This window comes from Protobothrops mucrosquamatus, unplaced genomic scaffold, assembly GCF_001527695.2.
Source record: "Protobothrops mucrosquamatus isolate PMUCROS unplaced genomic scaffold, P.Mucros_1.0 scaffold243, whole genome shotgun sequence".
NCBI classification, from domain to species: domain Eukaryota; kingdom Metazoa; phylum Chordata; class Lepidosauria; order Squamata; family Viperidae; genus Protobothrops; species Protobothrops mucrosquamatus.
Genome location: NW_015386593.1, coordinates 535,611 through 548,286, shown reverse-complemented (window position 1 = coordinate 548,286; position 12,676 = coordinate 535,611). Strand labels below are relative to the sequence as shown.

General features: G+C 38.2%; 1 protein-coding gene across 1 annotated transcript in view; it reads left to right on the top strand.

Annotated features, from left to right (window-relative positions):
• The window catches only part of LOC107286069 (collagen alpha-6(VI) chain), a 64,378-nt gene that overhangs the window by 9,944 nt on the left and 41,758 nt on the right, over window positions 1-12,676 (top strand). Inside the window, exons 2-6 of the mRNA XM_029283821.1 lie at window positions 2,974-3,066; window positions 4,757-5,365; window positions 7,156-7,770; window positions 9,833-10,393; window positions 11,779-12,336. Coding sequence (XP_029139654.1) covers window positions 2,974-3,066; window positions 4,757-5,365; window positions 7,156-7,770; window positions 9,833-10,393; window positions 11,779-12,336 — 2,436 coding nt within the window. The remainder of the gene's footprint in view (window positions 1-2,973; window positions 3,067-4,756; window positions 5,366-7,155; window positions 7,771-9,832; window positions 10,394-11,778; window positions 12,337-12,676) is intronic.

Here is a 12,676-nt window from a genome sequence, read left to right as displayed (position 1 = left end):
TGTTGTTGTTGTTGTTGTTGTTGTTGTTGGCAGGGCTGAGTGCTGCTTATTCGATGCCCTGACTTGCCAAAGGCCCAACGAGCTGGAGCTGCTGCCAGCCATTGCCAGTCCCCATACACTCGCCGCCTCCTGTACACGCACCCAGGTGGAGCACCTGGTCGGGCTGGGGTGGGCCGTGGCCGAGACAGCAGTGGCCAGCCCCTTGCCTTCTCCAGGGTGGCCCCCCTGGGCCACATCTAAATCGTGGGCTGGATCTGGCCTAGATCCAGAGCAGGGGGCGTTGGACTAGCAGACCTCCAATGTCCCTTCCAACTCTGTTATTCTGTTAATGTTTTTTTATTATTATAAGAAGAGACTAATATTATTATAAGAAGAGATTAATGGGATTTTTTTATTTGCCTCAGATGACTAAATGATTGGTTTAGCCTTTATATTGAGGACAAGTTTATTCTCTTTGCCTCAAGCAGAAAAATATTTTGAGCCTACATAATAGTGAATTTTGTTAGAATCATAATGAGAGTTGAATGTAACAACCTTTTTTGTAATCTATGTGATATTCTAGCAAATGGCTAATCGCACACTGCAGATCTCATCTGGGAGATAGGACTAATCTTTTAGATTCTGAGTTATATTTTTGATATTCAATTGATTCCATTGTTTGTAGCTTCATTTTGACATCTGCTAAAGGGCAAAGTGCTTATTAGCAGTCTCCACTGGAGATTTCATCATGTTAGGATAATCTAAATCAGATATAGATCAGTTTATTCAACAATTTGACAAAACCTTTGAAATTTTAGTATGGAAGTACATTTCCTTATTGTAGTATAACATCTTTGCATAACAATGCAAAAATTAGGATCACCTAGTTTGTTTGCTATCAATATGTACTTGACAGTGATTTTAGACAATAGGGATCCATAATAGCCAGCTTCAAATCCTATATGTTAGAATGGTAACAACATTTTTTTAAAAAAATGTATAGATTATAGTATACTGAAACACTGCTTTATCACTGTGGGGAGATGTTTTAACCTTCTTATTTGTCACAGCAATAATGGACTTCCTTTGTGTTGTTTAAAAAACAATGAGAGAGAACACCTTTTGAATTGGTGAAAAAAAGGCAAACCACAATTAAGGCTGGAGAATAATTAATTTTTGTTCTACACTTTACTTAGTTTACAAATATAAATATATTTTCTCAAGTCCATTTTGATGTTCAGGGACTTAGTTTGGCTTTTGAAGATTAATACCATATGCAAAGCAAATTAAAGCCTTGCCAAGATCTTTGGCTTTCAGCATACATTCTGCTGTCCTGTGTAAGAAATGATACATTTATGTCAAAGAATGGAAAAAATGAGGCCTCATCGGATGGAAGATCAGGATACAAATATAGCACTTGTTCAGACATTACCACGTGTTTGAATGTTCACATAGCAAACATTCTGAGCATTCTATCTCCTCAGAAAATCTGAGCAATAGAGTGTAACCAACTGTGTCTTTTGGAGCTAAAACAAGTTAATGATATCTTGATTTTTGAAACTTGCTAGACACTTTATCTGAAAATCAAATTTGTGACACATTTACTAACTTACTATGTGGAACCAATTTTTTATTAGGGATTGATTGTTTATAAAGTAGTCATGGGACAAGAATGCAAAGGATAGTAGTGATGTCAAAGAATGAATGCAGTGTTGTTTTTAAAATGAAACTTTTTTAATGCCGTCAAGTCAGTAGTGACTCCTTGCAACTGCCTGGAAAATCCTTGCACAGTTTTTCCTCCTTCCTAGGGCTGAGAGAGAATGATTGGCCCAAAGTTACCCAGCTGGTTTTGTGTCTAAGGCAGACTAGAACTTATAGTCTCCCAGCCTTAACTGCTATATCATATTGACTGCAACAAAATGGAACAAAATTAGTGGCTGACTTTTAAAAAGTCCTCAAAAGGCTGATATAGTTTACAGATATGAATGTTGTGCCATAGTATTTGAGATAGAATTATTTTATCAACTGTTCTCAAGGCCCAATAACAATAATTTAAGAGCCCAGAAATTACTGCCCCTTAGATGCAGAGGCCTGATTCGCATTTAGAGAATGTGTGAACCTAGTTGATATGAACTGAAAACAATTGTCTATGACAGGGATTCATAGGTGGTTTTAGGCTAAGACCTTTACTTAACTAATTAGAAAAGTAAAGGATTCCAAGATTAAAATAAAGTTCCTCATTCAAATTAATTACAGTGTATTTTAGAATTCTTTATTTGCTTATTTTCTCTTCAAACATATTAAATTGGAATTTGCTGGCAACTTTTGGAGTCTCTAAGGATTGTATGCATGGTTCTCAAGTACAACAGGCAAGACTTAGGTTGTGAATGCTTGCCGACCTTTGTGGAGGAATAAGCCATGTCTAGCCAAAGTTAAACTTGTTTTAACGTAAATTGAATCTACAGGTTTGTAGACAAGCTCTTGCCAAAATGTAAAATGAAATAATTAGTTCTGATAATAGTTTTAAAAGGGAAATGTTCAACTAGCCACCTCATACAACAGATGCTGTAGAGACACCAACTACAGTCCCCTTAGTGTTTGTCCTGGCTATTATTTCCCAACTATAACTCTCTGTGAGGGGAAAAATTCAACCCACTACAAAGCCTGTCTACCATTTTCTAAGCTAGTCTGTTGCCTTCAATAGTTGGATATGCATCAATACATGTACAAGTAGGAAACTAGGTTCAATCATGATGCTGTGACTACCATCTTGCCTATTTGGATGTCCCTATGGATATTACTGGAAGATAATATCCTGGCATACATGGTATGGGTTTATATATATCAAATATGTGAACTTGTGTGTGCAAATATTGGCCTTTGTTTTAGGCTCTGGCTCATCTTTATGTCATATTCTCTTGTCATATAGTTCAAAATTAATTGCAATTACATGTGAAATAAATATAAATGGCATTTAAAATTTTTCCTTTACAGCTAAGGATTGGAACATTGCTCAAACTTTGAAAATGCTGTTGATATTAATTTTCATAGTTACTGGGACACAGACTTTCATGGCTGAGAAACCAGGTACAATAGATTTTTTTAAAATTCCCTAATGGTAAGATTTACCTAGAAACAGCTAAGATTTAGTAGTATAAAACAGGAGTTCCATGAATATGACACCAAAAGAAAGATGTGTTTGAATTACTGTGAAAAATGTAAGACAGTTAGCATATAACAAAGGATTGCTATCAGCAGTTCTTTTCAACCAGTTAGCCTCCAGGACTTTGGAATTTATAGTTCTTAGAATTCAAAGAGTACATGCAAATCAGAGGTCAGTTTCCTTAAATGAGGTGGAGAAAAGGCTGGCAAGTGACACAAGAGGTAGAAGATGTTTTGACTGATTGAGAAGTAGACTGCTACTCAGTCTTACTTTTTTTTTAATGGCCAGTTGATGACCTACTTATTTCAATCTTCTATCTGGAGAACTTTAAAAATCTTTTTTCAATGTTACTGCAATTTTTAAAAATGAGAATATTTTTATTAGTTTGTTTTGCTCATTAAAAATTGCTGAATTGCACTCCAGTATGCCTTTAACTGTTCCAAGAGTTTTCAGGAATGAATAGCAGATGATATTTAAAAACTGAAATAATATTGTTTCCTCCTATGATGATGTATCTGTGCAGAAGACAGAGGAATAGAAAGAGAGGATTCTGCTGTTCCCTGTAAATTTCTTTGCATACAAATACAGTTCATTCTTTGGGGAAAAGATTAATACCTGAATTAAAATATGAGAGCATCTTAAACAAAATGCCATCTGGAGTCCTCTGGAAAGAAATTTAAGAGGCTTAATGTCTATGGAGATTCTCAATCATCCAGGTCATGGTTTTTCCCATTGGTGCTTTCTTCCAAAAGGCAACTGTACTTTCTTGTTTTGATAGAAGACATTTCACTTCTCATCCAAGAAGCTTCTTCAGTTCTGACTGAACGGTGGAGAATAGAAGGATTTATATTTCTTGCAGTCATGTCATTAGATTCTCAGAGGGCTAATGACCATATGACTGCAAGGAATGTAAATCCATCCATTCTCCACCATTCAGTCAGAACTGAAGAAGCCTCTTGGATGAGAAGCGAAACATCTTATATCAAAACAAGTAAGTCCAGTTGCCTTTTGAAAGAAAGCATCTTTGGGATATTCAAGAGGCTTGCATAAACCTCCCTCCTGCTATTTCCTCCATAACTAGAACTTTTCTCTGTTGTGCAGTAGATGAGATAGTAGCTGGCCCAAGATTACACAATAGCCTTTACATATAAGGACTGCCATGAACCTAGCTCTCTTTTGTCATGGGCTAACATGAAGTCCAATATTAAATCCAATGCTCTAATTAAATTTAAATATGTATTTATTAATAACACTTATATAGCCAACCATCTCACTAAAAACAACTCAAATTAAACATAATTTAATTTTAATCTCTAATCATATTTTAAACAATGTTTTCCCTTTGCCAGCTTGCCAGCTTCTAAGTGGCAATAAATTCTGGAGGACTCTAATGACTGCACTTCAAGGTCCTTGACAGATTATGGGCCTTTTCTAGTTATACCTTATGATCTGTTCTACACAGTTTTGAAAAGCAGTTTTAGGCTTTTAGCTTCCAGTTGCATAGTTCACTTTATTGGGTTCTTTGAAAATGTACTGAAATACCTGAACATTTTATTTTATAGCCATAATGCTTAAGCATTACATGATATAATTATATCTTTTCTTCTTTTTCAGTTCCCAAGCCTGTTGATATTATGTTTTTGGTTTCCAGTAGTAATACATCTTTCCTGCATGTCAAAACATTTATTAGTACAGTAATCAAGATTTTACCTTTTGGCCCTAATGAATATCGCATCGCACTTGCTCAATATACTGATCAAGTATATAGTGAATTCCAACTGGATACCTACAAAGGAAAGAATCCAATGTTAAATCACATCAAAAAGAAAATGGTGCTTAGAACGGGCTTATTAAAAACTGGCAGTGCTCTCTACAAAATACATGAGATTGATTACTGGAAACCAATTCTTGGAGAAGAAAGATCCAAGATTTTGATATTGATCACATCTCAACAATCTAAAGATGATATAAAAGAAGCTGGTTTGCTGCTGCAGAAAGCTGGAGTAAATATCATTTCAATTGGGGTGGAGGAGGCCTCTACTGATGAACTACGTCTGATGGCTACAAAGCCATTTTATTTCTTCTTTCCTAGAATAGAAGATCTTAGTTTATTTGCTTGGAATATTTCTAGGATTGTGGTTGAAGCTATTCACATAGGTAATACTGATATAAACCTTTTAAATATGACAGCTGTAAACATGAATTACAAAACAGCAATAGAAGGTAAGATATTCCACGACTAATAGATTTATTAGAAAGGAATTAGTAGTAGCCACAAAAGTGTAAATTTGATTTATTTAACTTTGGAAAGTTAGCATATCTACTTACCAAAATGATTGATTGATTGATTGATTGATTGATTGATTGATTGATTGATTGATTGATTGATTGATTTATTTATTTATTTATTTATTTATTTATTTATTTATTTATTTATTTATTCATTCATTCATTCATTCATTCCAATTTCATCTCAACAATGCAACTCTGGAAACTATTGTCTATGGAGATCCTCAGTCATCCAGGTCATAGTTATCCCAAAGGTGCTTTTTCACGAAACAAGAAACAAGAAAGTCCAGCTGCCTCGTGAAAAAGTACCTTTGGGATCTGGATACTATTGTGTAGAAAAATAGCAAAGACAGTGCTAGATATAATGCCTTGTGCTACTGGATGTATTATGAGATCTCTGGTCAAGAAACATTTAATAAAAGTACATCTAAATATCTGCATCCCGATTCACTATACCAGTGGTGGCGAACCTATGGCATGCGTGCCAGAGGCAGCACTCAGAGCCCTCTCTGTGGGCACGCGTGCCATGCCCTGAAGATGGCAACCATCCCTCTTCAACCAGCTACCCGCTAACTCACCAAGGTCCCACGTGGCCGGATGCATCCCAGAACGGCTGGTTTACCTTCCCCCGTCCCTCCTGGCCTCGCATGCTTTCCTTTTCCCAAGCACGACTCACTGCATCGCGTTCTCAGCTGTCGGCCGACTGTCCAGCTCAGAGGCGGCTTCTCTGAACTGCTGGTGGCGGGCTGCAGAGCCCCACAGTGCGCTAGTCGAGGGGCCAGCAGCCTGTGGCTGCTGACGGACACTGTCGGCCCCCATGCGCTTGCTGGCCTTTGTGTGTGTGGGCCGATGGTGTCAGGCAGCAGCTGCCTCGGCTCCTGCCTTGCCTTGCCCTGCGACAATGGCACCCCTGCCTTGCCTTGCCTCGCCTCACCCCGCAGGACGAGCCTCCTGCCCATCGCTCCACCTGCCGGAGACCCCCTGAATCTCCCCCAACCCTGCCCGGCCCCCACAGGCATCCCTCCCGAGCAACATCGAGGCGACCACACCCACCCAGTCTGCCATGACTACAGCCATGCCCACTCAGTGGGTCACACCTATCTGACACCCGGCGATAAATAAGTGGGTTTTGGATTGCAGTTTTGGTACATGGTCTCTAAAAGGTTCGCCATCATTGTACTATACAAACATTTCCTGCTGGTGGGGGATGCACTTGACTCACCAATAATTCTTTCTTATTCTCTTATTCCCTGGCTCTCAGAAATAAATTTTAATTCCTCCAAAAAGTTGCCAGTTTTCATGCAAAACAACAGTTAGAAAATAGGCATGTTAAGTCTTTATGTTGACAGATTTGAACTCCCCCCTCCCAAAGTTAAGACCTCTATCCTTAGTATAATTCTCCTTTCTGACAACCCTCAGTAGTTTCCACTTGCCAAAAGACTGAATGCTACTGACCTAGAGCAGTCTCTTCCCAGTAACCTTGTGTGCTCCAGATGTGCCTATATTTTCCAGCCTGGCCAAGACCTTGTTGGCTAGTGAGGGTGGAGGTTATAGTTCAGTATCTCTGAAAGGCACTATTTGGAAAAGATGTGCCAGAGCAAAAGCAAAGCAGAAAGCAGATACTTTGGAATGGATAAATGTGGATATGTTGATTCACTAATAGAGGTGCTTGAAAAAGCTATATAGAATCCAAAATGCAATGTTGTGTTTCCTTCTAATTATAGCATGTCATAGTGATGGAGCTGCTGATTTAGTATTTATAGTGGATGCAGGCTCGTCACAAACAAACTTCGAAAAGATGCAGCTCTTTTTAGAAAACCTGGTATCTTCTTTGGATGTGAAGGAGAAATGCATAAGAATAGGCCTAGTGACTTTCAGCACTAAGCCCCAGGTGATATCTTCACTGCAGATGACAACTGATGGAATTCACCTTCTACAACATATCCAGGGCCTATCACCTAAGCCAGGAAAAGCTAACATAGGTTCTGCCATTAATTTTACAAGACAGAAAGTCTTCAGTGCCAGTGCTGGAAGCAGGAAGGCTCAAGGGGTGGAACAAATAGCCCTTCTGATTAGTCACAGGCCTTCAGAAGAGGATGTGAAAGATGCAGCTAAATTGCTCAGAAGAGCTGGTGTGACTGTATTTGCTGTTGGCATTAAAGAGGCCAATATTACCCAATTAAGCCAGATTGCTGCTTACCCATCACCACAGTATGTTACTCAACTAAACACATTTTCTCAGTTGCTTAATAAATCTCTGGATTTTCAGAAGAAAATTATGAATCAAATACAGCAGAAACTCTATATGGATACCAAAAGAACAGAACTTCTGAAAAAAGGTAATTTCTTCTCAACAAAGTTTGCAGGGGTGGGCTCTTAACAGGCAAAATCAAGAGAGAAGTATGTAAACATGTTCTATAAGAACTGTTTTCTTGCCCAAATTGATGTGAGAACATTCTAGAAACTGAGCACTCAAATATATAATAAAAAGGTAGTTTTTATTAAGTAGCTGTAAGAAATGTTACAAAATCTATAGAGGAATATATTTATGAGATCAACCCAAAGATCAAAGAACACATGAGATTTCTGGAAATTCTTCATTACTCTAAAATAGTAGTGTGTAATTTCTGACAGTGGAAAGTTTGCACTGTGCTTTACTTGGTGTGTTAGGGCAGGGCTTTTCAACCTGTGGTACGGGTATCACCTGTGGTACATTGGCACCTGGCAGGTGGTACGCGACCATCCTAGCGGGAGAGGGGAATGAGCTGAACCGGTGGCAGCACTGCACAAGCCTGAGCAAGAGATGGCTGGAGCTGCAGGGCTGTCAGGGCTCAGCGGAAGCGCCAGGATCAGTGCCGCTTTCCAGCTGATTGGTGCTTCTTTGGGACTGTCAGGGTTCAGCGGAAGTGCCAGGATCAGCGCCAGGCTCCAGCTGGAGCTTGGCACTGATCCTGGTGCTTCTGCTGAGCCCTGAAGAAGCACCAATCAGCTGGAAAGCAGCACTGATCCTGGTACTTCTGCTGAACCCAGAAGAAGCACCGATCAGCTGGAATGTTGCAGCATCTCCAGGGTCTTGTGATTTACATTCAGATGCTTGGCAACTGATTCATATTTATGATGGTCACAGTGTCCTAGGGTCATGTGAAGTGACCAAAACCTGCTGCAACCACCCAGCAGACGGGGGAGAATAAAAACCAAACACCCCCCCATCCCACCCCCGCTGCCAATCCTCAACAGAAATGCTCACAACAATGAAAACCTCAGACAGGAGGAAGAGCGCCACTGGGCGGGCAGGCAGGTGTCTTGCTCGGCTGTGGCTTGGGGGGCACTTTTTTCAGTGCCATTGTAACTTCGAACAGTCACTAAGCAAACTGTTGTAAGTCGGGGACTACCTGTACTTTATCACTTTTTTCCTTTTTTCTTTACTCATAAAGTTTTTGACACCTTGCTAGGCAACTGGTGGTACTCGGATATTGCCATATCCTAAAAGTGGTACAATGGGTGAAAAGGTTGAAAAGCCCTGTGTTAGGGGCTGCATATTTGGGGAGGATATCAATATTTTTATTTAAAAAATGAAATCTATAGTGCCACTTGTTTGCAACAGCTCAGGAGCCATAAATAAAGATTGGCTTAATAAATGTGTCAACTCTCAGCCTGTGAACAGCCTTTGTATCAGCATTAAGGCAAGACTGACAATATGATACTTCATTTCTTTTTTAAAAACTAAATTAAATAATTTTAATATTATCATTGTCTAATAGTACCATAATTTATTATTATAATATATAATCATGTCATATTCTCACTTTGATATTGCAGAAAAGTAGTGGAGTTACAATAATATCATTGTGTGTTTTCTTTTTTTCTTTAGCTTTTTAAATATATAGTTTTGGATTAAAATTTAGAATGAAATTGCAATCAATTTTATTCTGAATTGCTATTGTGTGTATTGTTTAAATACTCAACAAAACTTTTAAATGAATTCTTAATTCACTAAAGGAACCCTATTCCAACAATCCACAAAAAGAGGAAAATATCTCAGGCTTGTTAATATGCATAATGCAGCCTTGGCTGCTTTGCATCATCACATTAAACATGAAATTCTGCCATTTGTCACTAATTCTGTCCTTCTCTGGTTAATGTGTAGCCATGAGTCAATTTTTTTTATATATAAAAGAACCTATGCATCTAGATTTTACATGTATCTATGTATTCTGAAAAAAACGATAGATATTTCTTTCCTGGTTTACCCAGTTTCAGTGGCTTGGTCCAAGACTGTGATGGACAAGTCAATGGTTGCCTCGTCAGCATAATGCTCAGGGAAAGATAGAAGTCAGCAAAAAAATGCTTGTATTCAATGGTTAAATATCTCATCATGCACCAACATTCTGTCGCTTACAGGATGTGTGGATATGGAAGAAGCTGATATTTATTTTCTCATTGATGGTTCATCAAACCTCGATTATTATGACTTTGTGGATCTTAAATTATTTTTGAAAGAAGTAGTTAAATTGTTTACCATTGGCCCAAATAAAGTCCGCATTGGAGTTGTACAGTATGCTGAAACCAGTGAACTGGAGTTTGATCTTGAGGAATTCGGCAAAACAAATGATATATTGAAAGCCATTGATAACATTCGTCAAATTGGTGGGACTCCTCACACAGGAGCAGCTTTGACATTCATTCAGCCCTTGTTCAGGAAATTCCAAAGTCAGCGTTCCAGAAATGTACCCTGCCATCTGATTGTGTTATTAGACCAGATATCAAAAGACCATGTAAAGGAGCCTGCCAGGAGATTGCGGAATGAGAAGATAAATCTTTATGCCATTGGTGTAAGACACACAAATGCATCTCAGATCTACACAATTGCAGATTCAACTAATCAAGCTTATTTTGTGAATGATTTTGCCTCTTTAAAGTACATAAAGAATGATGTTGTTCGGGAGATCTGTGCTACAGAAGGTAAAGGATTATAGTTTTGGTTTATATTTTATTAATAAAAGTTGATCCATGGCTAGCAGGTATATTTTGTTACAAGCTGGTCATTGGCCAAAATAAATCAAAGTAAGAGGCATGTCTCCTCTAGGGGTGGCAAATGAGGGCAAAGGGGCTGGTTAGGAATATGCGGCTTTGTGAGAATTTTTTGCTCAGATGTTAATTATATTAGTTCTGGGCTTATTTCCCCTTTTGGTTTTTTAAATAATTATTGGATATGTTTTTAACAGCATGCTGCCCAAAGTCATTTTCAGTTGGACAGCTTATGCTTGCTATTAACTAACTAACTAACTTCTGAAATGGCCAAAATCTCAGGAAATTTTATATTAGGGGTATCTAAGGGTAGGATAAAAAAGGCAAGTTAATCACCATGATAGGCCAGTCAAATCTCCACTTGTTTTTTATATGCCATGTATGCACACCACACACAAAAAGTGGATGGAACCTTGATTGGATTGTTGTGACTACATCTTGATTCTTTTAACCATGTTATAGGGACCCCCTTATCACATCATAGGCTCCTGAGATTTCATAATATGATAGATTTCAGCAATTTAAAACTTTTAAGAAAATGAAATGGATTGCAATTATGCATGCAATTATGATGATGCAGTGTTTTGTGGTCTTGTGATTATAATTTGTGACTTTCAGTGCAACTTGCAACAAGCAAAGTCAATGAGGAAGCTGGCAGGAAGTCCAAATAATGGTCAGATGACATCACACTTAATAATCACATGACATTCATTTAACAATTGAAACCAGAACTGCTGGAACTATTGTCATAGCTTGGTTCAGACATATGATTTTTTTTTGACCATTTTGCTTAGTGATAGAATTACTGTTCCTAATTATTGTTGTTAACTGATAATTATATAAGCATTCCAGATTTGACTTAATTGTGATTAACCTTTCTGTTTGTTTAAAATTTGAATTATATTCATGATATTTTTTAGTAGTTATGAGATCAAGGATATATTTCTTCATATGTGATTGAAGTGTGAAAAAGTTGCATTATTTTGGCAAAAATAATCTGGGAAATAAGACTTTTAATTAAGCAAAAAGTAGAATATATACCAGGGTAAAAATACAAGCTGCCAAAAATACAAGCTGCCAAATTATAATAAGATAACAAGTAAAACCTTTAGATAATTTAACAACTGAAAAATAATATTTAAAGGTACAGATGCCATCATTTCAAGAACCACAGTCCAATGCAATATATTCATTTCCAATATGTTTTACTTAACAGCTAGTGTAAATATTTAAATATTTGTGTAAATATTATTTACTACTGTAAATATAAAAAAGATATATCAAATATTACCATATTTATTTTATTCCTCTTCTAACAGTCTGCAAAGAAAAGAAAACAGATATTGTGTTTCTGGTGGACAGCTCTAGAAGCAGTGGGACTGAGAACTTTGAAAAAATGAAGAACTTCATGAGGTTGCTGGTGGACAAATCTGATGTCAGTCCAGAGACGGTGCACGTTGGAGTTGTCCAATTCAGTGATAAATGCAAAGAAGAATTTCAACTAAATCAACACTTGACAAAACTAGATATCAACAATGCTATTGGGAGAATGTCTCTTATGGGACAGAGCACACTCACTGGAGGTGCACTGCAATTTGTGTCCAATTATTTCAAACCCGCCAAAGGAGCACGGCTATATGTCAAGAAAGTTCTTATTCTGATAACTAATGGGGAAGCACAAGATGAGGTGAAAAACCATGCAGAAGCTTTGAGAGAGGAAAATATAATCATTTACTCAGTGGGGCTGTTCCAGGCTAACAAAACACAGCTGATGGAGATCAGTGGGAAGCCTGAGATGGTGTTTTATGTAGAAGATTTTGAGGTTCTAAAGTACTTCAAAAATGAGATCCTCTTTGAAATATGTAGCTCTTCTGATGGTGAGTATAACTGGGCAGTTTGCAGGGAATACAAGCCTCTACACATTTGGGAATATGGCTTCAGTCTGCAATCCTTATATGTTGCCATAGCATTGGCTAGGAATTTGTAATATGTATTTTAATAACAGAGACCCAACTGGAGTGTCTGGAGGCCGTGAGGGTCTGGATGGGGAGGAACAGACTCAGGCTCAACCCGTCCAAGACCGAGTGGCTGTGGTTACCGGCGTCTCGGCATAGTCAGCTGAGTCCATCGCTGACTATAGGGGGCGAAACTTTGGCCCCCTCGGAGAGGGTACGCAACTTGGGCGTCCTCCTGGATTCACGGCTGACGCTGGAAGAC